This window comes from Pelophylax lessonae, assembly GCF_965119305.1.
Source record: "Pelophylax lessonae genome assembly, chromosome: 1".
In the NCBI taxonomy this organism is placed as follows: Eukaryota; Metazoa; Chordata; class Amphibia; order Anura; family Ranidae; genus Pelophylax; species Pelophylax lessonae.
The window spans coordinates 446,714,948-446,739,228 of NC_138768.1; the positions used below are offsets into that span (position 1 = coordinate 446,714,948).

General features: G+C 40.6%; 1 protein-coding gene across 1 annotated transcript in view; it reads left to right on the top strand.

The window, feature by feature from the left end:
- The window catches only part of LOC309546507 (ciliary microtubule inner protein 2B-like), a 32,717-nt gene extending 14,821 nt beyond the window's left edge, over positions 1–17,896 (top strand). The window contains exons 2-5 of the mRNA XM_082246247.1: positions 1,652–1,869; positions 6,025–6,248; positions 14,378–14,564; positions 17,679–17,896. Coding sequence (XP_082102373.1) covers positions 1,652–1,869; positions 6,025–6,248; positions 14,378–14,564; positions 17,679–17,776 — 727 coding nt within the window. The 3' untranslated portion in view covers positions 17,777–17,896. The remainder of the gene's footprint in view (positions 1–1,651; positions 1,870–6,024; positions 6,249–14,377; positions 14,565–17,678) is intronic.
- The last annotated feature ends 6,385 nt before the right edge of the window (positions 17,897–24,281 follow it).

The window sequence follows — 24,281 nt, forward strand, 5'->3', positions numbered from 1 at the left end:
TTTCTGCAGCCAGTAAACTCTCCAGCATGTTATCCTATGTGTCCATGCACACATAGGCTGTTATCAGCAGTTTTTGACGGGGGCGTTTCTGGCTTTAAAAAGAAAATTCAAAACTGGTGGGTTTTGAGTGGCGTTTTTCAACTGTAAAAATGCTCTAACGTCAATAAACGCTGATAAATGCCAAAAAAACGCAGATAAACGCTAACTGGTGTTTTTTGATGTTTTTGGTTCCATCGCTTTTTTAAGCCTGGGTTCTGTTTGGAGGTGTCGTTCATGGAACATAGCCTGGGTTCACACTGGTGCATGCTGAACACCGCATGTGGTTTGCACCAAAAACGCACCGCATTCCTGTGCACATCACATGTGATGTCTGTGCGATGCGATTTGAAACGTATATTTTGTATGACTCAAATTGCATCACATTTGCACCAAAATGTTGTAGGACCCTTTATTTCTTCACACCTAATTGCATTACATGTGTGTGAACACCCATGCGATGCAATTCTGGCAAGCACACTACATTTTGCAATCTGTTTCAGGGTATTGTTCATGGAACATGAAGCCCTGTTGACATTGTGCCAATTTGGCATGCGATTTGTCATGTCGAATTGCATGTCAAATCGGAGCCTATTGCTGGCAACGGCAACGATTCACACTGAGGGAGGGTTTGAAATAATTTAGCTGAACGCGCACCATTTCAAATTCGCATTTCAATGTGACTTAGGGGGCGATTGGACAGACATCTGTACGGGTTCATGCACAGATGTCTATGGAATTCGCCCTGAAGTCGCCAAAAGTAGTGCAGAAACTACTTCTGGGAATTGGTGCGGCACCGCAAAGTCAGGGTTGACTGGATTGACTGATGTCTTTTTTCAACCTCAGAAACTATGTAAGGGTTGCACCAATTTGCATAGTGACGTGACCGGCAATAGGCTCTGATTTGGCATGCGATTTGACATGTCAAATCGCATGTCAAATCTGTCTGATGTGAACGGGGGCTTAATGTTCCATGAACGACATCCCCGAAACAGATTGCAAAATGCAGTGAGCTTGACAGAATCGCATCGTATGGGTGTTCACACCCATGCAATGCGATTTTGATGCGGGGAAAAAAGGGTCCACATTTTCACCAAAATGTTGTAGGACCCTTTTTTTCCCCGCACCTAAATCTTATCGCATGGATGTGAACACCCATGCGATGCAGTTCTGGCAAGCATTGCATTGTGGGGAATTGTGGAGTTACTAAAATAGCAGAGGTGATTTTTAGCTAAAAACGCCAAAAAACGCTCAAAAACGCCAATGCAAAAAAGTTAAAAAACGCTGAAAAACTCACTACAAAGCTACTGGCGTTTTTATAATGTCCATTGTGCATGAGGCCTAAAAGTGCAGGACAAACCTGCTTGGGAGTTTTTCTGTGTGTCCCTGTGCCATGCATGATTTACCACAGTCATTAAAGGTGCGCCATTTACAATATGTATATACTATACTATACAATGGTATAGCAATGACGAGCAATGGTGTGAGTGCTTCAGAAGGGGGTCGATTGCAGCAAATGTTTTTGACTAAGGTATAAGAACTTTATAAATAACATATAAAGCTAAAACAGACTTTATCAATGCAATGTTTTTAATTTACTGGTATGTTTTCTTAGTTACACAGGTTATACTTCAAAACTGCGAAGTGATAGGGGTAATATTTATGGCAATGCAACTCTGCAGTCTCGTGACTATGAACCAGGCCTCCAAAGACCTTCACAGTTTCCTGTGTCTGCATGGAGAGAAAACTACAGATCTTCCTCTGATTTACATCTCGGGGGAGTAATTACTAACATACCAAGAGAAAATGCTGAAAACTGGAACAATAAAAATGGTACATCTGTATTTATACTTAAATATTCAATTTCCTAATAAATGGCCAAATTTTCTTTTATAATTGTTTTTTTTTTTTTAATCACGTAATTTTTTATTGAACATTTTCTTTTATACAACACATAAACATTTCCTCATATACACAGTACCCCACAAACCCAAACAGGAAAAGAAGAAAAGAAAATTTTTTTTTTTACATATATATATATATATATATATATATATATATATATATATATATATATATACACACACATTTTCTGCTCCCAACACTCCCCCCTTCATCATCCCCTGCTCAGTTCACATCAATGATCAATGATCAACCATTTCTTCCAGATTTTAACAAATTCCTCTGGACAACCTCTATGCAAGAAAGTCAATTTTTCTTTAAGTATATTCTCCTCAATTTGTGTTATCCACCCTTCAACTGTTGGGGGATGAGGTATGAGCGACTTTCCTGCAATAAGTTTACGGGCAATAAAAAGACACCGTGCTATCGCAACAAAAGTATTATTCTTGTTCTATCCAATAGAGTCAGCAAGCCTAACCTGTGTTCCGCTAATAAACCCACCCCAAAAACCAAATTAATAATAGAGATTGCTTCCTGCCAATAGCGATGCAGATTAGGGCACCACCATAGCATATGTATTCAATTTTCAGGGTCCTGATTGCATTTTGGGCATATTGCTTTGTCCCGCCTTCGCCACTTAAACAACTTTTCTGGGTTATGATAAGATCTATGCTCTATAAATAATTCAAACTATGTGTAGGGGATAGGGAGACCATAGATAACATTGACAATGCCTCTGCCCATTGAGCATCTGATATGGTCCCAATATCCTCCACCCATTTTGCTTTTGCTGGTATATCCACTGGTATAATACTGTTACTGTAATAATGACACTGGCAGGGAAGAGGTTAACCCAGGGACGATCAAAGGGTTAAGTGTGAGCCTAGGGTGCCTAGGGGGTGGGCTTGTAACATCAACACAGAGACCTGTGTCCTAAATAGCAGGAACACAGGGGCTCTGTGTTGATAGCAGAGAGAACAACAGTCTGCTGTGTTTACAACGGCAGACCGCCAATCTCTCTCCACGGGGAGCGATCGCGGGTGCCCAGCGGCAATCACGGCCGCTGACCTCGCACCTCGGTTTTCCCGCTGTCAAGTGGGCGCAGGCAGGACGGGGGAACGTGCCTTTCGGCGTTGCCTGCGCCCACAGGAGCGCTCCTACGAACCACTGTACATTTACAGCAATTCGTGGGAACCTGCCGACCTGCCGCAGTACAACTGCGGCGGCTGGTTGGCAAGTGGTTAAACTCTGGTATTTTTTTTTTATGCTGTTATTGCTTATGCCATGATGATCACTGTATAAGCAATAGTTTTAGCTGTTCTGAATGGGTTAACCATTCATGAACAGCTTGCTTTTTGTTGTGATCTGTGATTGGCTAAGCTAATCACATGGGCCAATCACAAATCACAACAGTAAGCAAGCTATTCATGAATGGAAAGTCATTCATGACAGGTTGCTTACATTGTTATGATGTGATCGCTATGACCAATCATAGGGATCACATTATAGCCCAGTTACCGATCCCAGTAACAGTATTCCTCTCTGACTAGTGGACATAACACTCACAGGAGGGTCACACTGCACGCCTGAGCGGGCAGGCTGTGCACTCCCAACCTGGAAGAGGTCCGATCAAGTATATATAAATGACTGAGCCTGCCTGTCCATCCTGGCACGGCATATCTTTAGATAATATTTAGAGAATAGCAGCAAGTAGCTAAAAAATCCTCCAAGTTCGCAACAAATGGCCGTACACACTATAAGAAAATCAGGTGAACATTTTCGCCTGAGGAACGATTGTACGATTTTCTAATAGCGTGTACACAACTTTTGACAGCCGATTCCAAAAAGGAAATTTCCGAATTTTTCTCGTGCGGGAACAAAACTAACGATTTTCGTTTAATGTGTACTGTTTTCGTACGATTTTCATATGAGAAATATTAGGTCCAAAAGACTGCCCATGATCAGAAACAGCAAATAACAAAAAGAAAGCCTTTGTCGTATGAGAATTTTCATACATTGTTTCTATCCTCGGTTCCAACTTGCATCGAGAGAAACCAGCCAATCAATCGCCCCATTTTCTCATAGTGTGTATGGGGCTAAAGACTGAAGTAAGGTTTGTTTTAAGTTGCTTTCTAACAGCTTACAAATGTCTGCTGGTTGTTTATAATAGAGGGCTGTCTTGCCAAGATTTTGCTCTCATAGAAAAAAGCTTAGATTTCAGCGCCACTGTTGTGAAATTAGAAAAGACGGGCCTCCACAATATCTACTGATACAAAAGTGATGGCTTATTTTTAAGTGATTTTACTGTTTGTTCAGTATATGTAAATATTTTTTTATTTTTTTATTTAAATTTTAATAATTTTCAACTCAATGCATACAATCAAATACAAAAATATTTTACGTATTTTATTTACAACCCATTTCCCCCTATTTTTGTTTTTTTTTTTTAAAGAAGTTTTATTAAAAAAAAAAGTTTTTAGTACATGTACGTATATAAATATCATTGTTTGACATGTGTTACAGTTAGCGACAGGCCACCCTAGAACATACATATAATTAAAGTTAAATATGTGAGAAAAAGTGTGCTGATTCAAATAAGGGGTGCTGCTACCTTAGAATGAAAATATGTAATGTGAAAATGATGATCAGGTGCGCTAGCCCTAGAAATACAGATAACACAACATAAAAATATATGTGTTGGTGAAATAAAATATAAACAAATAATCAAATATAAATTAGACCAATTGTCCAAAGATAAATCTGTTCGGTGTGATTCAATAAACAATCCAGTGAAACACCAATGAATCTCAAACAATAGTGTCCATATAAAGGTGATAAACAGTCCAAATGAAAATGAATCTAAAGTCGGTGATGTAAATACAATTTCAGTCTGGAAAGTGCAAGCCTTGTGATAGATTAGGTACAGAGACCCACCACCAGCTTAGCCTCTTACCAAAAGATGGAAGTTTAAGGGCATGTAGAAATATCACTGCTCCAGAGATCAAGCAGTTGCAGAAAGATTACGAGTCACCCACACTTGCACACAGGTAATGCCTCACTGAGATAGTGGATGCCCTGTCGGGGGAAACGCGTCAGAGAGGAGGCGCCGCGTCATCACCAGTAGACCGAGACGGCGGTCCGCGCTGCAGGCGGCCACCGCCACTCTGCTTCATTTTGAGGGACCCCACGAATATTGTCTGCAATGTTGTAAGTGCATTTTTTTCTTTATTAATAAAACCGTTTGTCGATAATGCACCATGGCGGTCCCCTCTCTTGTGTCCCCATACTATTGAGGTAAAAGACACCCGAGATCATAACACCTGGCAAACGCGCAGTGTTCCCAAGCAGGACCTTAACACAGGATAGTTCCAGGCTTTCTTTCAAGCTCTGTCTGGTAAGAGTTTAGGCATTACCTGTGTCTAAGTGTGTCACTTGGGTGACTCGTAATCTTTCTGAAACTGCGTGATCTCTGGAGCAGTGATATTTCTACATGCCCTTAAACTTCCATCTTTTGGTAAGAGGCTAAGCTGGTGGTGGGTCTCTGAACCTAATCTATCACAAGGCTTGCACTTTCCAGACTGAAATTGTATTTACATCACCGACTTTAGATTCATTTTCATTTGGACTGTTTATCACCTTTATATGGACACTATTGTTTGAGATTCATTGGTGTTTCACTGGATTGTTTATTGAATCACACCGAACAGATTTATCTTTGGACAATTGGTCTCATTTATATTTGATTATTTGTTTATATTTTATTTCACCAACACATATATTTTTATGTTGTGTTATCTGTATTTCTAGGGCTAGCGCACCTGATCATCATTTTCACATATAATTAAAGTTGTCACACATTTTCATTTTATGCCTTTCAATAAGGACAGTTAATAACCACAACCAAGAAGTACTATTCCATTTCACAATATCAGTCGGAGGGTGTGGGAGTCTACAGTATATGTAAATATTTGGTGTGCATAGCCTTTACATAGGATCACTTTAGCTAATTTGCTCATTATAGGTAGCAACATCATCATATAAATCTTAAACTCATAAATGTGTCCAATTTCTTGTTCTCCGATCTAGGATATTTCCACCCAGCTAGTGAAAAGTATCATACTATCCGAATGAACCATACGCTTGATGGTGACCCTAAAACTTCAACAGCAATAAATGTAATTGAGGAAACAAAATATGAAATGACCAATCCAGCTAAATCAATGCCTTTGGGAACAGCCAGAAGTGCCACATTACAAAGCAGTTTGGAAACTCCAAAACAGGCAGCAAGGTGTATCAAAAGAGCTGGCCAGGTTTGTGATTGTTTATCTTATTTGTTGTTAGATATAAAATTGAGTATAGGCTATATATTGGTACCTCATCCATAATTAACAGTCAAAAAATAGATATTAAAACCTTGCAGACTTTACTGGTACCAGAGGAGGACAGTGAAGCAAAATTTCATGAAAAATGTTTTTATCAAAAAGTTAAAAAAATCACATTGACTTATATTCATAAAACCATGAAGTAGGTGCTTATTTGGATGATACAGGAAATTAATTAAAGACCTTCACAATATCTCTTTGCAAGTAATACAAGAGGTCAACGCATTTCACAAACAATGCTTCCTCAGGACCTCAATATCTCCAAGAGGAAAAAAGTACAATAATCAATTCTAAGTAAATAACATGCAACATCATATATAGCAATGGCGATGAAAGGGTAGGGTGTTGGCGCTGCCTAATAATATGAGTGTGCAAAAAATGTTGGTAAGTGATATGACCAAAAACTATATGTGCAGTGTAAAAATATGAAAATATATAAAGGAATAACCACACTATAAGAAATATGAGGTATAAATGTCGGTGGACAATGAAAGTGATAGGTGTTAATAGAAAATAGTTGGTGATGAGAAAGATCTGGAATATTATCTAGATCAAAGGAGTATATGCAAAAAGTGTATCGAATATATAACATAAACTGAATACAATCTTATTCGTGCAATATAGACTAATGAATAAATTAAAGTGCTCTGTGCATAACAAAATACCCCATTAATACAGCACACTGTGGTATAGAGGTGAGTGAAAACAAGTGAAACCAAATCTATAATATCCAACAACGACGGAAAAAAAATGTCCAATATGGGTAATTCAAGTCTGTATAACCAGTGTGGTGGCCAGGAATAGACAGAGTTCAAATATAAATAGCAAGTATAAATAGCAGGTACCAATGCTCTTATGGTGAACTATGAGGAGTGACCCCGTGGTGGGCGGTGAGGTGATGGGTGATTCCTCTGACAAAAAGCTCACTCACCAGAAATACCCACCCCACACAGGGGTATAGAGCGGGTATGTAAGTGTATCCTTGCGGCAGGAGAGATCCTAGTATCCTCGCTATAATTATAGTATAGTCTCCGGACTATAATTTAGGGAGGCTGCAGCCTATATTTTATCATTCACTATTTACCAACGTATTATACACTTCCTATATATTTATATATTTTTATATATATATTTTTTTATATATCCTCCTTTTTATCCAATTAGAACATTAGCGCAGAGTTTTATATCTTTTATCATATATAGCAAACATACTGTATCCATCTTGGACAACTTACGTGTGCCAAATAAAGCCCAGCAATGTCGGTGGTGTGCCATATGGCGCAAAAAGGTGGTATGCTGTGTGGCACAGAACAAGAAGGCCAAATACAAAAAATGCGGTTAAATTATCCTACATAAAGGAGCACAGAAAATTAGGTGACTGGCTTGTATCAGTTGTGGATATTTTTTTTAACCGATTCATGACAAATGTTCCCATACATGTGTAATACTATCTCTCACCCAAGACCAAGCATCATCTTCTAAGTATGGAGTGATTCCAACATGGGCCTGTTCTGGGTAATGGAAACCTATTGCAGAGGAATTGATTAAATATGCTGCTCCAATCTATCCAGACCTTGGTACTAAACTTGGTACGCGGGTTTTGCGTTTTGATTTGAGCATATATTCTAAGAAGGAGCGGAAAGCCACTGCCATTACAGGGTGGGTAGTTGTGCAGGCCCTTTGCCACGAGGTGCAGAAGAATGAAACGCTTGAGAAAAAGTTGCAGGAATTGAAAGAGATGTTGGTTATGACCAAAGGATATATGCAAAGTAATGCAAGTCGACTAGCTGCCCTAGAGGAGAAGTGTAAAGTGAGAAAGATGATTGTGGATTCCACATGGAATCCTGAAGACACGCTACAGTCTTCTGATGAGTGTCCTATTCTGATGATAATGATGATCTGGATGAGTGTCAGGCACGTCCAATAATCACACAGCAGAGAAAAAGGAAATAACTAGTGAGCATGGTGGAGAGAATGGTTTGCGGGATAGTGCTCCTGATAAATTAAATTAAGTGGTAAAATGGTATACCCAAACAGAGCTCAAGGAACAGCTTGCAGAGGTGACCAAGTGTTTGGAAGACACTGCAAGCAAGGCAAATGACTTAGGAAATAGCTCATTTAAAGTTAAACCTGCAGTGGTTTTCAAGTGTCTTCAAACCTCTGTAGGCAGAGCTGAAGATTTGAATGAGCGGTGTGCAGCCCTCATAAACAAGTTGGAGCTGTGGAAAGACCAAGCATGCAGCCAGGATTTCTTACTGTCTTGTTACTCCAGCTATCCAGTGTAAGCTGTTGACATTCAACTACCAGCACTAAGCATTATTTGATATTTTGGGATATTGGGAATAGGAGTGTATGTTTAAGTCATGGTATTTTGTGTAATGTTTATGGTAAATTTTATGTGTAAGGAACTTTATGTATTTTGATGTCCAGTAAAGTTTTGTTTTATGCTTTTTATCAAAACTGCTCTTGGTGTGTCTGTTCATTTGAAATATTCACCAGATATTTCAGTGGCTGTCCAGTATACCTTCATTATACATTTTGTTGTTCCCACATTTGATACAGGCCTAGCAGTAAGGCTTAGTGTATATTCAAACAAATCACAGAGGGTATAACACTTAGAAGATAATCCCCGAAACAAAAGAATAAGCACTAAACAAGCTGGGCTTTATTTCTTGCACATAAGTTGTCCAAGATGGATACAGTATGTTTGCTATATATGATATTGCATGTTCTTTACTTATAATCAAGTCAGTATAGTCAAGATATTGAGGTCATAAGGAAGCAATGTTTGTGAAATGCGTCGACCTCTTGAATTACTAGCAAAGAAATATTGTTGAAATTTTCAATATATGGCCTATATCATTCAAATATGCACCTACTTCATGGTTTTATGAATATAAGTCAATATGATTTTTTTACTTTTTGTAATTTAAAAACTTTTTATAAAATGTTGCTTTACTGTCCTTCTCTAGTACTGTCCTTCTCTAGTACCAGTAAAGTCTGCATGATTTTAATATCTGTTATTTGTTGCTACTAATAATGCACATTTTATGGTATGGCTGCAAAAAAATGTTTCCTGCCAGTGAAAGATAGTGTTAGCTCTCTTACATGTAAGGCCAAAAGTGTCAAGATAATAAGTAACAAGTGAAAGGGAAACTGTCATAATTAATTTTATTTATGGATCTGAATATTTAGTCTAAAAACCTGTCTGTTATAATTGCTGTCTCTGTCCCTGTGTGAGAGACATTTCTTGTGTACTTCATAAGTGTTGGACATGTAGTAAGAGGGAATCCTCCCCAGTGGGGACTGTAGCAGATCAAAAACCAAATTTACTAGTAGAATAAGTACATTTTAGAACCTATGTCAGGATTTATTGTTGTTTTTTGTCTCATAAGGTTTTTTTTTATGACTTGTAAAGGTGCTGGGTGTCAGAAGTTCTCTCCCAGGTCTGTTCAAAACAAAATAAAATTAGAAATAAAAAATAAAAAAAGGTCTTGGCTGGAGTTGGACCTATTTTGAAGGATCACCACGAAGCACCAAAAATGGTTACTAAAATATGGAAGCATGCATTAACCAAGCTCAAAAAAATGTACACTGTGCTGTTAGTACATAAAATGCAGTGTAAGTAACAGCATAAATGAATGTGTCAGCTAGGTAATGCACTACAGTACAACTTGGGGCATGGCTCTTAATCTTTAGGAACCCTGTCATACTGTTCCATATCCTTTTTTTTGAGCAATCATGCATGTTTTAATGAACACTGATGATGTTTGTTCTACAGAGTTTGTGCCCATTACTTTCTAATGGGACCTGACACATACAGTATCTGACAAAAGTGAGCACACCCCTCACATTTTTGTAAATATTTTATTATAACTTTTCATGTGACGACACTGAAGAAATCACACTTTGCTACAGTGCAAAGTAGGGTGTGTACAGCTTGTATAACAGTGTCAGTTTTCTGTCCCCTCAAAATAACTCAACACACTGTTTAAACTGCTGGAAACAAAAGTGAGTACACCCCTAAGTTAAAATGTCCAAATTGGGCCCAAAGTGTCAATATTTTGTGTTGCCACCATTATTTTGCAGCACTACCTTAACCCTCTTGGGCATGGAGTTCACCAGAGCTTCACAGGTTGCCACTGGAGTGCTCTTCCACTCCCCCATGACGACATCACGGAGCTGGTGGATGTTAGAGACCTTTCACTCTTCCACCTTCCGTTTGAGGATTTACCACAGATGCTAAATAGGGTTTAGGTCTGGAGACATGCTTGGCCAATCCATTACCTTTACCTTTAGCTTCATAAGCAAGGCAGCGGTTGTCTTGGAGGTGTGTTTGGGGTCATTATGTTGGAATACTGCCCAGCGGCCCCATCTCCGAAGGGAGGGGATCATGCTCTGCTTCAGTATGTCACAGTACATGTTGGCATTCATGGTTCCCTCAATGAACTGTAGCTTCCCAGTGTCGGCAGCACTCATGGAGCACCAGACCATGACACTCCCACCACCATGCTTGACTGTAGGCAAGACACACTTGTCTTTGTACTCCTCACCAGGTTGCCGCCACACACACTTAACACCATCTGAACCAAATAAGTTTATCTTGGTCTCATCAGACTACAAGACATGGTTCCAGTAATCCATGTCTTTAGTCTGCTTGTCTTCAGCAAACTGTTTGTGGGCTTTCTTTTGCATCATCTTTAAAAGAGGCTTCCTTCTGGGATGACATCCATGCAGACCAATTTGATGCAGTGTGTGGCGTATGGTCTGAGCACTGACAGGATGACCCCCCACCCCTTCAACCTCTGCAGCAATGCTGGCAGCACTCATACCTCTATTTCCCAAAGACAACCTCTGGATATGACGCTGAGCACGTGCACTCAACTTCTTTGGTCGACCATGGCGAGGCCTGTTCTGAGTGGAACCTGTCTTATTAAACCGCTATATGGTCTTGGCCACCATGCTGCAGCTCAGTTTCAGGGTCTTGGCAATCTTCTTATAGCCTAGGCCATCTTTATGTAGAGCAAAAATAATTTTTTTCAGATCCTCAGAGAGTTCTTTGCCATGAGGTGCCATGTTGTACTTCCAGTGACCAGTGTGAGAGAGTGATAACACCAAATTAAAAACACCTGCTCCCCATTCACACCAGAGACCTTGTAACACTAACAAGTCACATGACACCGGGGAGGGAAAATGGCTAATTGGGCCCAATTTGGACATTTTCACTTAGGGGTGTACTCACTTTTGTTGCCAGGGGTTTAGACATTATTGGCTGTATGCAGTGGCAAACCTAGAGCATTTGGCACCCGGGGCGGATCCTATATCTGGCACCCCCCACACTTTAAAATTCTTAAGACACCCACAAAAATGTGTAATGTTTTCAAGAATATTTATTGCACATATTTCAAAACCCCCCATCACAGTGGCCCTTGCAGTCTGACCCCCCCCCCCCCCACCTGGTCAGAGACTGCAGACATGATACAGGAGATAGTCAGAGACTACAGAGATGATACAGGAGATGGTCAGAGACTGCAAACATGATACAAGAGATGGTTAGAGACTGAGAACATGATACAGGAGATGGTCAGAGACTGCAGACATGATACAAGAGATGGTCAGAGATGGCAGACATGATACAAGAGATGGTCAGAGACTGCGGACATGATACAAGAGATGGTCAGAGACTGCAAACATGATAGAAGATAGAAAAGTACTAGGGGGTCTGGAGAACACAGGGGACGCAGAGAGCACTGGAGGAGCTGAAGGGCACAGGGGGGGGACTAGAGAGTATTAGGGGGGACTGGAGAGAATTAAGGAGGGTTTGAAAAGCATTGCAGGGAGTTGGAGGGCGTGGGGGGTGGATAGCACGGGGGGGCAGGGAGCACTGGGGGGGGGCAGGGAAAACCAGGGGGACGGAGAGCAGGGGGGGGGTACTTGAGAGCAATGGGGGAACTGAAAATCACTGAGGGAGGGAGCCAGGGAGCACAGGGGGTGGAGAGCACTGGGGGAGCCAGAAAGCATGGGGGGAGGCTGAAAAGCACTGGGGGGGAGGGCTAAAGAGCAGTGGGGGGGCTAAAAAGCAGTGGGGGGGCTAAAGAGCACTGGGGGGGCTAAAGAGCACTGGGGGGGCTGGACAGCACTGGGGGGGCCATCAAAAGAAGTTGGATAGGAGGAGCGGTGGGGCAGCTGCGGATAGAGGAGTTGATCCTTCCATATTCCTCCTGCAGCCGCTGAATGCCTGCAGGAAGGAGAGGAGGAGAATCAGGCATTCAGCAGCTGCAGGAGGAATATGGAAAGATCAATTCCTCTATATGCAGTCGCCCAACTGCTCCTCCTATCCAGTCACACACACGAGGCTGCTCGGGCACCGGCACTCACTTTCCTCCTGCCTCCCCCGGGAGCAGCGCGGACTGAAAGAGCTGCCTTCACACGGAGATGCGGGCCGGCCTGGCTGCACCGGCCTGACACCCCCCAGTGTGTGGCACCCAGGGCGGCCGGCACCCCCTGTTGGTACGCCACTGGCTGTATGTTTTGTTATTTTGAGGGGACAGCAAATTTACACTGTTATACAAGCTGTACACTCAATACTTTACATTGTAGCAAAGTGTAATTTCTTCAGTGTTGTCACATGAAAAGACATAATAAAATATTTACAAAAATGTGAGGGGTGTACTCACTTTTGTGGGATACTGTATACATGACAGCCATACAAATGCACCTGACCCTTAGAACACCACAATGCATTCAATGAAAAACACATGTGCTGGCTTGTGGTGCCTTCAAAGTAATTAGGTCAGATATGTTTTTTGGACATTTCACACCAAAAGCATGTATAAACCTGCATGGGACAGGATGAATAAGCCCTTACAGGTAAAACACAAGGTATTTATAACCTATTGCTCGTATTACATATGTAAAACACAGTTGGCTTATCCCACTAATAAATTACATGGCTGAAGCTACGCATATTCTTTTTTTTTTAGGCCCCAGTGACCAACTGAGTATCCCAAACCAGCAGTCCACCTTAATCTCACTATAAAACACTCCTTCACTTTTAGAAAAACAGTGCAAATGTTTTCAGATGCTCTCTGTTGGTTATTAAGGCTTGGTTTAAAATTCCTGCTGATCAGCTCTTTGACAATGGAGTGCAATGTTTTCTGAGCTGGGCCTTGCTAATTCAAGGAGTTGATTGGCTGATGCTCAGAACTTGTAGACTTGCACAAGCCAGCAGCTGGGGGATCTGAAGAAACATACTGTATTTCTCTCTTTGAGTGAAAAAAATATAAAAGGTATCATAAACCTCTCTACCTGTACCATGAGTATTTCATCTGCATAAGATGTGCTTTGATTATGTAGTTTCACAGTCCTGTGTCAGATGTTTCTGATGGGTTCATACGACATGACAATGCACAGCCTAATCACCACTGCCTGTGGTGTGAGAACTGACACTTCCTATGAAGATTGGAAAATCGAATCAGAAAACACACATGGACTTTGTAGGCACATGGGTAAAATAAAAAATATATAAGTTTATTTATAATACATTTTAAAAACAGACACAAAAACCGCATCTATAAATCCATAGTATGCCAATGAAGAAACTATATATATCCCATAATCCCTGGGTCTCCCAGCCTAGCACAAATGTAGTAATAGGATCGGACAGAGCCACAAACTGGCAGAGCATTCACAAAGATGTCACCATGCTGGAAGAGATGTGTTTTCATCACATTAGCACTCCAACATTTGTGATTCAACACAGAGGAAAAAGGAAACAGAGCAAGAAACAAGAAGTTGCCTGCTTCTTCAGCGAATAGGGACAATCTAGGTGAATGAATACATGGACTTATAGGAGTTGATTAGCCATGACACTACACACTACAGCCACATGTGATCCCATCATTACAAGGTAAGGCAAAAAAAAAAAACACACATTAGCTACACTAATACCTTATTAAAACAACAAAAAAAGTGTAAAATGCCTTTAATAGTTGTACAGCTAATTGATAGCAAATTGTCTGACACCCACATAATGCATTTATTTCTGCCCTATACAGATAGCTGAGCCTTCATATACCCTTACAAGCAGAAACGAAAAGATGAAGACCCACCAAAATGATTTTATAGGAAAAGAACACTCTTCAACCATACACACGAAAAATGAGTTTCTTCCAAGAACACAAGGAAAAATTATTTACAGAACTAATAGTGGTCTTCTTCCCAACTACTCAGGATATATTCCTGGTATTGTATTCTTTTTCTGAATTTTTATTACAATTTTCCAGTATAACATAGAAAATAGAACAGTACAGTAACAATAAGTGCGTTTAGAATGACAATAGAGGTTGTACTTGGTTTTCTACCCAAGCGTTAAGTGGAAGAGACAACAGTCAAGATACTGAAATAAAATATAAGAGGTATAAAACTCATAGGATATCGATTTGTGAGAGTAAAGCCCCGTACACACGTACCGAATGTCGGCCGAACGATCAGCCGTCTTTTGTCCGGTGCTGTCCTGTCGGCTGAAAAGTGCTAAAGACTGCACACAAATTTTGTCGGCCAACAACAGCCGACTGCAGAAGTGATGTCATGTGATGGTTAACTTTCCGTGTCTTTTTTTTTTCTCAGAGCATGCCCAGTCTTGCTAATCTGCTGTTTGTCGGCGGAATTCTGTACTGACTTGCGAACAATCGGCCGTTCTGGTGACGGCCAACAAAAATTTTATAGCCTGCACACCCGATTCTGTTCGGCCGAAAAGTCGCTGTCGGTTGTCGGAAGCATCATACTAACAAGCCGACAATTGGCCGATCGTTCGGCGGCCGAATATTTACGGCCGACAATCGCTACGTGTGTACGGGCCTTAAGACTGCAAGGGTTGTAGAGACATATATATACACTAGAAGATGCCAAAGAAGTGCAGAACAGTTTTTGGACTATCGAGGCAATATCATATAGTAAACCCCTAATGTCTCTAGGATTCCATGACACAAAAGAGAGATGTAATGGGGGGCCTGGCGAGAAGTAAAGAAAAAAAAAATGTAATGAAATATGTTCTTGTGGCCATGGCCTACCCTATTCAACTGAATCCTGCGTGAGCAATCTGGTATTGTATTCCTATATATATATCCTCCTCGGTTCTCACTTTTTAGTATCTCTTTATTTAAAAGCGCTAAATCACAAAACTGTATTCCTACAAGCTAAAAAAAAAAAAAAAAAAAGTTTTATTGCAGGTATTTCACTCATTTCTGCCAAAAGATGCATCCAACTTTCCTTCTAAATCCCTTATTCTTGCCTCTCTGTTCTCTGAACAAAATCATTGACAGATGAACAGCGGTAAAGAGTCTGTAGTCTTCCTATTCACTTCTCCTCTTCCAGCCACTGTCAATTTCTGTCAATTACTTTGGATATTTCAGTCCACATTCAAAGACAGCTCAAATATAAAAATGGAGAAAAAAAAAAAAAGAAAACCTTTTCTTCATGGTATAAAAAATTGAGCACATGTAGTTTAGAATGTTGGTGTTGTTTTACTAAAGAAGCTGAGGCTGTTCACCAAGCAAAGTGATTGTCTACTTTATTAAATGAATGTAGGTATAAAAAAGGTGAGCTTTTAGAACTTACTCATGAACAAGTGAAATAATATTGCAAGGACATTTAAGTGAATGCAGCCTTATTTAATAAGCTCAGTGAACAGTCTATTCCTTTAAAAATGAATTTCACTTTGTATATGTGTAATTTATGCTCCTAGAACACCTGACGGTGCTCCTTGAATGTTGGGCCTCTATATGTGGCCAGGCTGTGTAAAAGTCTCACACATGTGGTATCGCCATACTCAGGAGGAGTAGCAGAATGTATTTTGGGGTGTAATTGCAAGTATGCATATACTGTGTGAGAAATAACTTGTTATTATGACAATTTTGTGTAAAAAAAAAAAATGATTTCTTAATTTTCCCAAGAATTGTGGGAAAAAATTACAATTTCAAAAAACTCACCATGCCTCTTACTAAATACCCTGGAATGTCTACTTTCCAAAAAGGGGTAATTTGGGGGGCATTTGTACTGTCCTGACATTTCAGGGCCTCGAGAAATGAGATAGTCCGTCAGTACATCAGGTGTGATCAATTTTCAATGATTGGCACCATAGCTTGTAGACTCTAAAGCCCCGTACACACGTTCAGATTATCGAACGATCTGTCGTCAGTTTTTTGTGGCATGCTAGTCTGATGTGGAAAGTGAAGAGGTTATTTTCATACGAATTTTCCTGTACGACAGAATTCTACTTCAGAAGTGATGTCATGTGTTGGATTGCTTTGTATGTGTTCTTTCGTCTCTGAGCATGCCTAGTCTTGCTCTTAAGATTTTTTTCCGTAGAAATCTGTACTAATGAGATGGAAATCGGATGTTGTATTACGGACAACAAAAATTTTATAGCCTGCACATCAGGATTTTGTTAGCCGAAAAGTCGGAGTCGGCTGTCGAAAGCACCATACTAACAATCCGGTCGTCGGACGAAATTTCCCTTCAGATTTTCTTATCGTGTGTACGGGCCTTAACTTTCACACAGACTAAATAATAACCACTAGTTTGGATTATTTTTACCAAAGATATGTAGAAGTATAAATTTTGACCCAAATTTATGAAAAAAATTACTTATTTGCAAAATGTTATAATAGAAACTAAAACAAAATGTGTTTTTTTCAAAATTTTCGCTCTTTTTTCACTTATATTGCAAAAAATAAAAAACCCAGTGGTGATTAAATACTACCAAAAGAAACCTCTATTTGTGTGAAAAAAATTATAAAAAATTTGATTGGGTACAGCGTTGCATGACTGAGTAATTATCATTCAAAGAGTGAGAGCGCCGAAACCTGAAAATTGGTCTGGTCAGGAATGGGGTGTAACTGCTCTGTATGGAAGTGGTAAAAAAAAAAAAAAAAAGTTATGGGGACTGGAACTCTGCTTTAAACATGCATGCCATTTTTTTTTTTTTTTTATAAGGTGACGCAGAATCTAAAGCTGGATACACACTATACAATTTTCTTTCGATTTTTTCGTTTAGATTTACCAAAACCATTTAATACGAGGTCAGACCTAAACAATTTCAATTTGTATGCAGTCAGACAGGCCCTTTCACTACATAGTTGAAGGTAAATCTAAAGGAAATCTACCAACAAAAGTTGCATAGTGTGTATCCAGCCTAACTTTCTTGATATCCTGTAACTTTGCTGCTTTAGCTCTAGGTTTGAAGTGCCTTACCCTAAATCTGTGCCCCGCACTGTAACTGTAAAATATAATTTATCACACACATATATAAATTAGCTATATCTAATATAAATATATATATTTTTTTTGTTACAACAGGACAAATGTTTCTTATCGGAAACACATGGGGAAGGAGCAGCATGAATGCCCTAGGAAAGCTCAGAGAGCAGAAATTTCAGTGGACATCTCTCTTTTAAAGTTTCCAAAATGGTTTTGTCAAAAAATACCCAGTGTTCTTTATAAAGCCTTCCAGAAATGATTTACTGTTACTGCAATGGATTGTTTTTGTTAAGACTTCTCATACATTTTAAATCATACATGCATCACCAAGCATTTAAATAAAGCATTCATTGTTTTACAATTTGAGCTTAAAGCAGTATTAAACTCAAAAGCAAACATTTATTATATTGCAGTTTACAAATTCTTAGATGTGATGGCTGCATTCGTTTTCTTTTTTAGACATTTTTTCCTTTATTTTCATCTGCTGATCATGCCAGTAAGTCCCGGTTCACACTACCGCGACTTGGCCGCATGACAAGTCACGGTCCAGTCAGTGCTATGGGAACCGTTCTAATAGGAGCGACTCAAGTCGCTCCGACTTAGAAAATAGTTTCTGCACTACTTTTGACTGAGGTCGGAGCGACTTGCATTGACTTCCATTATGTGAAGTCCGTGCAAGTCGCGCAAAGTCATGGTGCACGTCGACTTCACTAGTCACCCCCGAAGTCGGATCGCCATAGTGTGAACCGACACTAAGTCAATTGTTTTTCAACAGAATTAGCTGCCCTGCACATGTAGCAGTAAGAGGTTGAGACAAACCAATTACCACTGACCGGGCTACTTACAATAGTCAGCTTTTATTTATTTATGTAACACCTTTATCCCAAAAGGAACAAAACTGCTTTAAAAAGGGTTAGCTGGAGTTTGGCTTCAATTTGTAAGTGTATCTAAATCTGCTATTACATCTAACACTCCCCTCCCCCAGACTGACAATGCTGCTGTTGCTCCTTCACCCAGAGTGGGGGTACTCAAAAACAGGGGGTGTGTTATTGGCCAGATCACAAGATGAAAACAGAGGGGAAAAAAAAAAAAAAGAAAATTAATACAGACACCACATCTAGTGATTGGTATGCTTAACCACCTGCCGACCGCCCCCTGCAGTTTTACTGCGGCAGGCTGGCTCGGCTGCGCAAAACGACGTAGTACTACGTCGGTCCCTCACATGGTGCTGGGGGGCAATTGTGCCGCTTGGCACCAGGGATGTCGATGCACGGGACTGGCAGCCGCGATTGCTCCCCCCTGAGAGAGAAGGACGGGCAGCTGTTGTAAACATAGCCGACCATTCTTCTCTCTGAAATGATCATAGAGTGCCTGTGATGTGACCCTTCTATATAGGATCACAGGTCTCTATGATCATTTCACAAGTCCCTCCCCCCACAGTTCGTAAACACTCCCCTAGGCTTACAATTAACCCTTTGATCACCCACTAGGTTTTCCCTTTCCCTGCCAGTGTCATTATTATAGTAACAGTGCATATTTTTAGCACTGATTACTGTAGTAATGTCACTGGTCCCCCCAAAAGTGTCAAAAATGTCAGTTAGGGGTCCGATCTGTCTGCTGCAATGTCGCAGTCCTACTAAAAATTGCAGATCGCTGCCATTACTAGTAAAAAATAAATACATAAATAAAAATGACATCTTTCCCCTAGTTTGTAGACGCGATAACTTTTGCACAAACCAATCAATATACACCTATTGGGATTTTTTTTTTTTTTACCAAAAATATGTAGCAGAATACAAATTGGCCTAAAAAGATGAAAAATTAGATTTGTAATTTTTTTTTTTTTTGTGTGGGGGGGGGGGGGGGGGGGGGGCAATGTTATATAGCAGAAAGTGAAAAATATATATATATTTTTTTTTCAGAATTGTCGCTCTTTTTTTGTTTATAGCGGAAAAAAAAAATTGCAGAGGTTATCAAATACCACCAAAAGAAAGCGCTATTTGTGGGGAAAAAAGGACATACATTTTAATTTGGTACAGTGTCGCACGACTGCGCAATTTCCTGTTAAAATAACGCAGTGCCGAATTGCAAAAAATGGCATGGGCATTAAAGGGGGCAAATCCTTCCGGTCCAGAACTGGTTAATTACTGATTTATGAACTGACCCAATGGGGTTATTATACTAATAAACTATTTCGTAAGCTCAGTAAACAGCAAAGTGAACAAAGTGAAGCTGTGTTCACTTCAATCAATCAATGTGCTGGCAAAAATCCAGTTATTTTAATCAGACAGTACAAGGCACAGGACTGGTATTCAAAGGCCCATTCATGGGTTACATGTAGCTACCTTTGGTGACTGTATACTGCCGACTTCAGTTTCTAGTGTCCAAAGGTGATGGACATGTGTTCTTCTGGAGAAATATTTTTCTTTTTAAACGTTTCTATTTTGGACATCTATTAAGATCTGACTGCTTATTGCCCTGGGATATCCTGCAGTTTCCGGGTCAGTTATTCTGGGTGTGCCTTGGGGACCATATATGGACTCAACTGTGTGGGGTTGGCCTGTTATGTTTGCTTCAGGCACTGGATGCTGCATTAGGTGCTCACCTTGGCACGAAGTGCAACATGTGTAGTTACCCACTGGTTACCATACAGGTCAAGAACTGTGGTCCATTTCTATGATTCCCAGACCCTGAGGACCTCTTTGGGGGTATGCCCACAATAATAGGCGAAGCATGATCCTATAGTAGGCCCAACATCATGAGTAAGGTAAGACAGGATTTCCCTGTATGTTAGCTCTGGTTCCTGTCTTTTATTATCACAGTTCACAGTGTGTAGCATGCTATGCGGTTTTACAGGCAGAGGATTTGGTAGTTAATCACTTTATAGTGGTGCCCCCTGCAATTTTGTCTGTGAGGTAACTGTGCCATTCCTAATGGATGATGGATTTCCTCCCACCTTTTCTGCTGAAAATGTACACATGTGATATGTAGCACCCTCCTAGATAGGTGCTTGGAAAAAGCCTTGTTATGCGCTATCTGCATATCAGGGGAGTCTGATCTGTTAGTTATGCCTGTTACATGTTTCCAGGTGTGAGTCACTTGGTCTGAGGGAGTGTCCCTATTGTATCCAATGGGCTAATAGCGGGGCCTGTTAGACAGTGGAGGAAACCCAGCCAGTGACACACAAGGTTTTGTGGCAGTCCCAGTGGGAGGGCACCACCGCAGTGCATCCTGGGATTGACCATAAATACTGAGGGGACACATGTCTCGCCTCCTGTTGTCTGAGGAATGTGGTCACAGGCAGTCAGCCTGGTGAACCAGGTGTGGAGCTGAGCCCAAAGGATCCTGTAAAGCTGACAGTGGAGCTGCTGGCAGAGTCATCTGGGAAAAACAGTGTCCGTCAGTACCAGACTTGACTCCAATCCCAGTGGACGTCTTTGTAAGGGGAAACGCGTCTGGTGGAGAAGCCGCGCTGTCGCTCCAGAGCAGCCGCGAACATCTGATACTTCTGTTCCTTTTTCATCCTACCCAATGTAAGCGTGTTTCCTTTAATAAAAGTCCTATATAGAGGATAATGCACTATTGCCTGCCTTCATTTTTTTGCTATATGGGGAGCAATTCTGTGGATATCCTTTGGAATCGACCCTAGGGAGGAAGTGCTTATTCCTACTACCACCAAGGAGACAGGGCAGGATTATCTAAGGAACACTTATTATTGGACAACGGGGGAATCCAGATACCCATCCCTAATCCTTATCTGATCATTGATCATTTGTTAGTCCACCCATACTTTTACACGGGGTAAAGGATTGGTCAGTGGGAAGATTCTTTGCTGTACCTAATGGGTCTACTATAACATCATCACATGTGCATGCTAAAGTTGCCAGTTGGTAAGGGTACCTCTTCCTCATCTACAGGTGGTGCTGCGAGAGATTTGTGTATTCGGTATCTGCACCTTGGTTTATTTGCATCAAGAATACTCACCTGCACAAGTTTTTGGATTTCATTTGGGACTTTTTGCATTTGTCACTCTTCTTTGTTGCACAGAGATTGTTTTATTAATCATTTATGTAATTATTTATGTTACATTTTGCTGTGTCATATTTGTGTATACCTTTGTAGACACTTACTATATTTCACCGAGAGTTTGCTTAACTCACATAGTGATCCTTTAACCACTTAAGCCCCGGAGGATTTGGCTGCTCAAAGACCAGGGCCTATTTTGCGATTCGGCACTGTGTGACTTTAACGGACAATTGCGCGGTCGTGCGATGCTGTACCCAAATGAAATGGACTTCCTTTTTTCCCACAAACAGGGCTTTCTTTTGGTGGTATTTGATCACCTGTGCGATTTTTACTTTTTGCGCTATAAACAAAAAAAGAGTGACAATTTAGAAAAAATAACAATATTTTTCAAATTTTTTTATATGAAATTCCCCCCCCCCCCAAAAAAAAATGTAAAAATCAAAATATTTTAACATTTTAGGCCAATTTTTTTTCTGCTACATATGTTTGATAAAAAAAATCGCAATAAACGTATTTTGATTGGTTTGCGCAAAAGTTATTGCGTTTACTATCTAAGGGAAAGATTTTTGTCAGTTTTATTGTTTTTTTTTTTTTAACGAGTAATAGCGGCAATCTGCAATTTTTTTTTTTTTTGCGGGACTGCGACATTGCGGCGGACAGATCGGACCCTTGACTGACATTTTTTACACTTTTGGGGGTACCAGTGACATTACTACAGTAATCAGTGCTATACATATGCACTGTTACTGTAAAAATGACACTGGCAGGGAAGGGGTTAACTTTATTGGAGATGCAGGGGTTAGATGTGTCCATAGGGGCGTGCTTCTAACTGTAAAGGGGTGTGGCTTTTCATGTAACCACAGAGACATACAATCCTACATAGCAGGATCGTATGATCTCTGCAGTTACACCAGGGAGAATGACAGGCGGCTTTGTTTACATCAGCCGCCTGCCTTTCTCCCTCTGCAGCAGACGATCACACGTGCGGACCTGTCAGGGAACAAGTGGGGGCGGGAGCGCGCCTCCGGCGGCGCGCGCTCGCCCCCTATTGGCTCACGTGCTAGTGACGTATATATACGTCACTTTGCCCAGGAGGGGCTGACCGCCGCAGTAAATGTACTTGCAGCGGTTGGCAAGTGGTTAATATATATCAAGTGCACCTCACATCTTTCTTCTCATTCACATCACTCCATCTAGGTTGGAGTTTCGGTAGCAGCTGATAGCCTCATCATTTGTTTACGCACCTTTTTCTCTTTCTATCTATTATGTATATATGTATTGAATTTGTGAGGAGCATAAACATATTATGCATAGAATTGAGAGCTTGAGTAAGATTTACATGGACATTTGAGCTTTGCTACAAGAAGTCAATTATCTGTGGTCACAGTGCATTCACACCTGGCGTGCTGAAAATGATGCATAGGAAAAAAGTTAGCTGGAGGCACAAAGAGGCTTTATATATTATAAATCCATTCCATATAAGTCACTCTATAGTAAGATATTGCACAATATTAATGGGAGATAACATGCAAGGTGTGAGCATGTGGATGGATGATCATGATAACCGATACAGTGCCTTGCGAAAGTATTCGGCCCCCCTGAACTTGCGACCTTTTGCCACATTTCAAGCTTCAAACATAAAGATATAAAACTGTAATTTTTTGTGAAGAAACAACAACAAGTGGGACACAATCATGAAGTGGAGTGAAACTTATTGGATATTTCAAACTTTTTTAACAAATAAAAAACTGAAAAATTGGGCGTGCAAAATTATTCAGCCCCCTTAAGTTAATACTTTGTAGCGCCACCTTTTGCTGCGATTACAGCTGTAAGTCGCTTGGGGTATGTCTCTATCGGTTTTGCACATCGAGAGACTCAAATTTATGCCCATTCCTCCTTACAAAACAGCTTGAGCTCAGTGAGGTTGGATGGAGAGTGTTTGTGAACAGCAGTTTTCAGTTCTTTCCACAGATTCTCAATTGGATTCAGGTCTGGACTTTGACTTGGCCATTCTAACACCTGGATATGTTTATTTGTGAACCATTCCATTGTAGATTTTGCTTTATGTTTTAGATCATTGTCTTGTTGGAAGACAAATTTCCGTCCCAGTCTCAGGTCTTTTGCAGACTCCATCAGGTTTTCTTCCAGAATGGTCCTGTATTTGGCTCCATTCATCTTCCCATAAAGTTTAACCATCTTCCCTGTCCCTGCTGAAGAAAAGCAGGCCCAAACCATGATGCTGCCACCACCATTTTTGACAGTGGGGATGGTGTGTTCAGGGTGATGAGCTGTGTTGCTTTTACTCCAAACATAACGTTTTGCATTGTTGCCAAAAAGTTTGATTTTGGTTTCATCTGACCAGAGCACCTTCTTCCACAGGTGGCTTGTGGCAAACTTTAAACGACACTTTTTATGGATATCTTTAAGAAATGGCTTTCTTCTTGCCACTCTTCCATAAAGGCCAGATTTGTGCAGTATACAACTGATTGTTGTCCTATGGACAGAGTCTCCCACCTCAGCTGTAGATCTCTGCAGTTCATCCAGAGTGATCATGGGCCTCTTGGCTGCATCTCTGATCAGTCTTCTCCTTGTATGAGCTGAAAGTTTAGAGGGACGGCCAGGTCTTCGTGGATTTGCAGTGGTCTGATACTCCTTCCATTTCAATATTATCGCTTG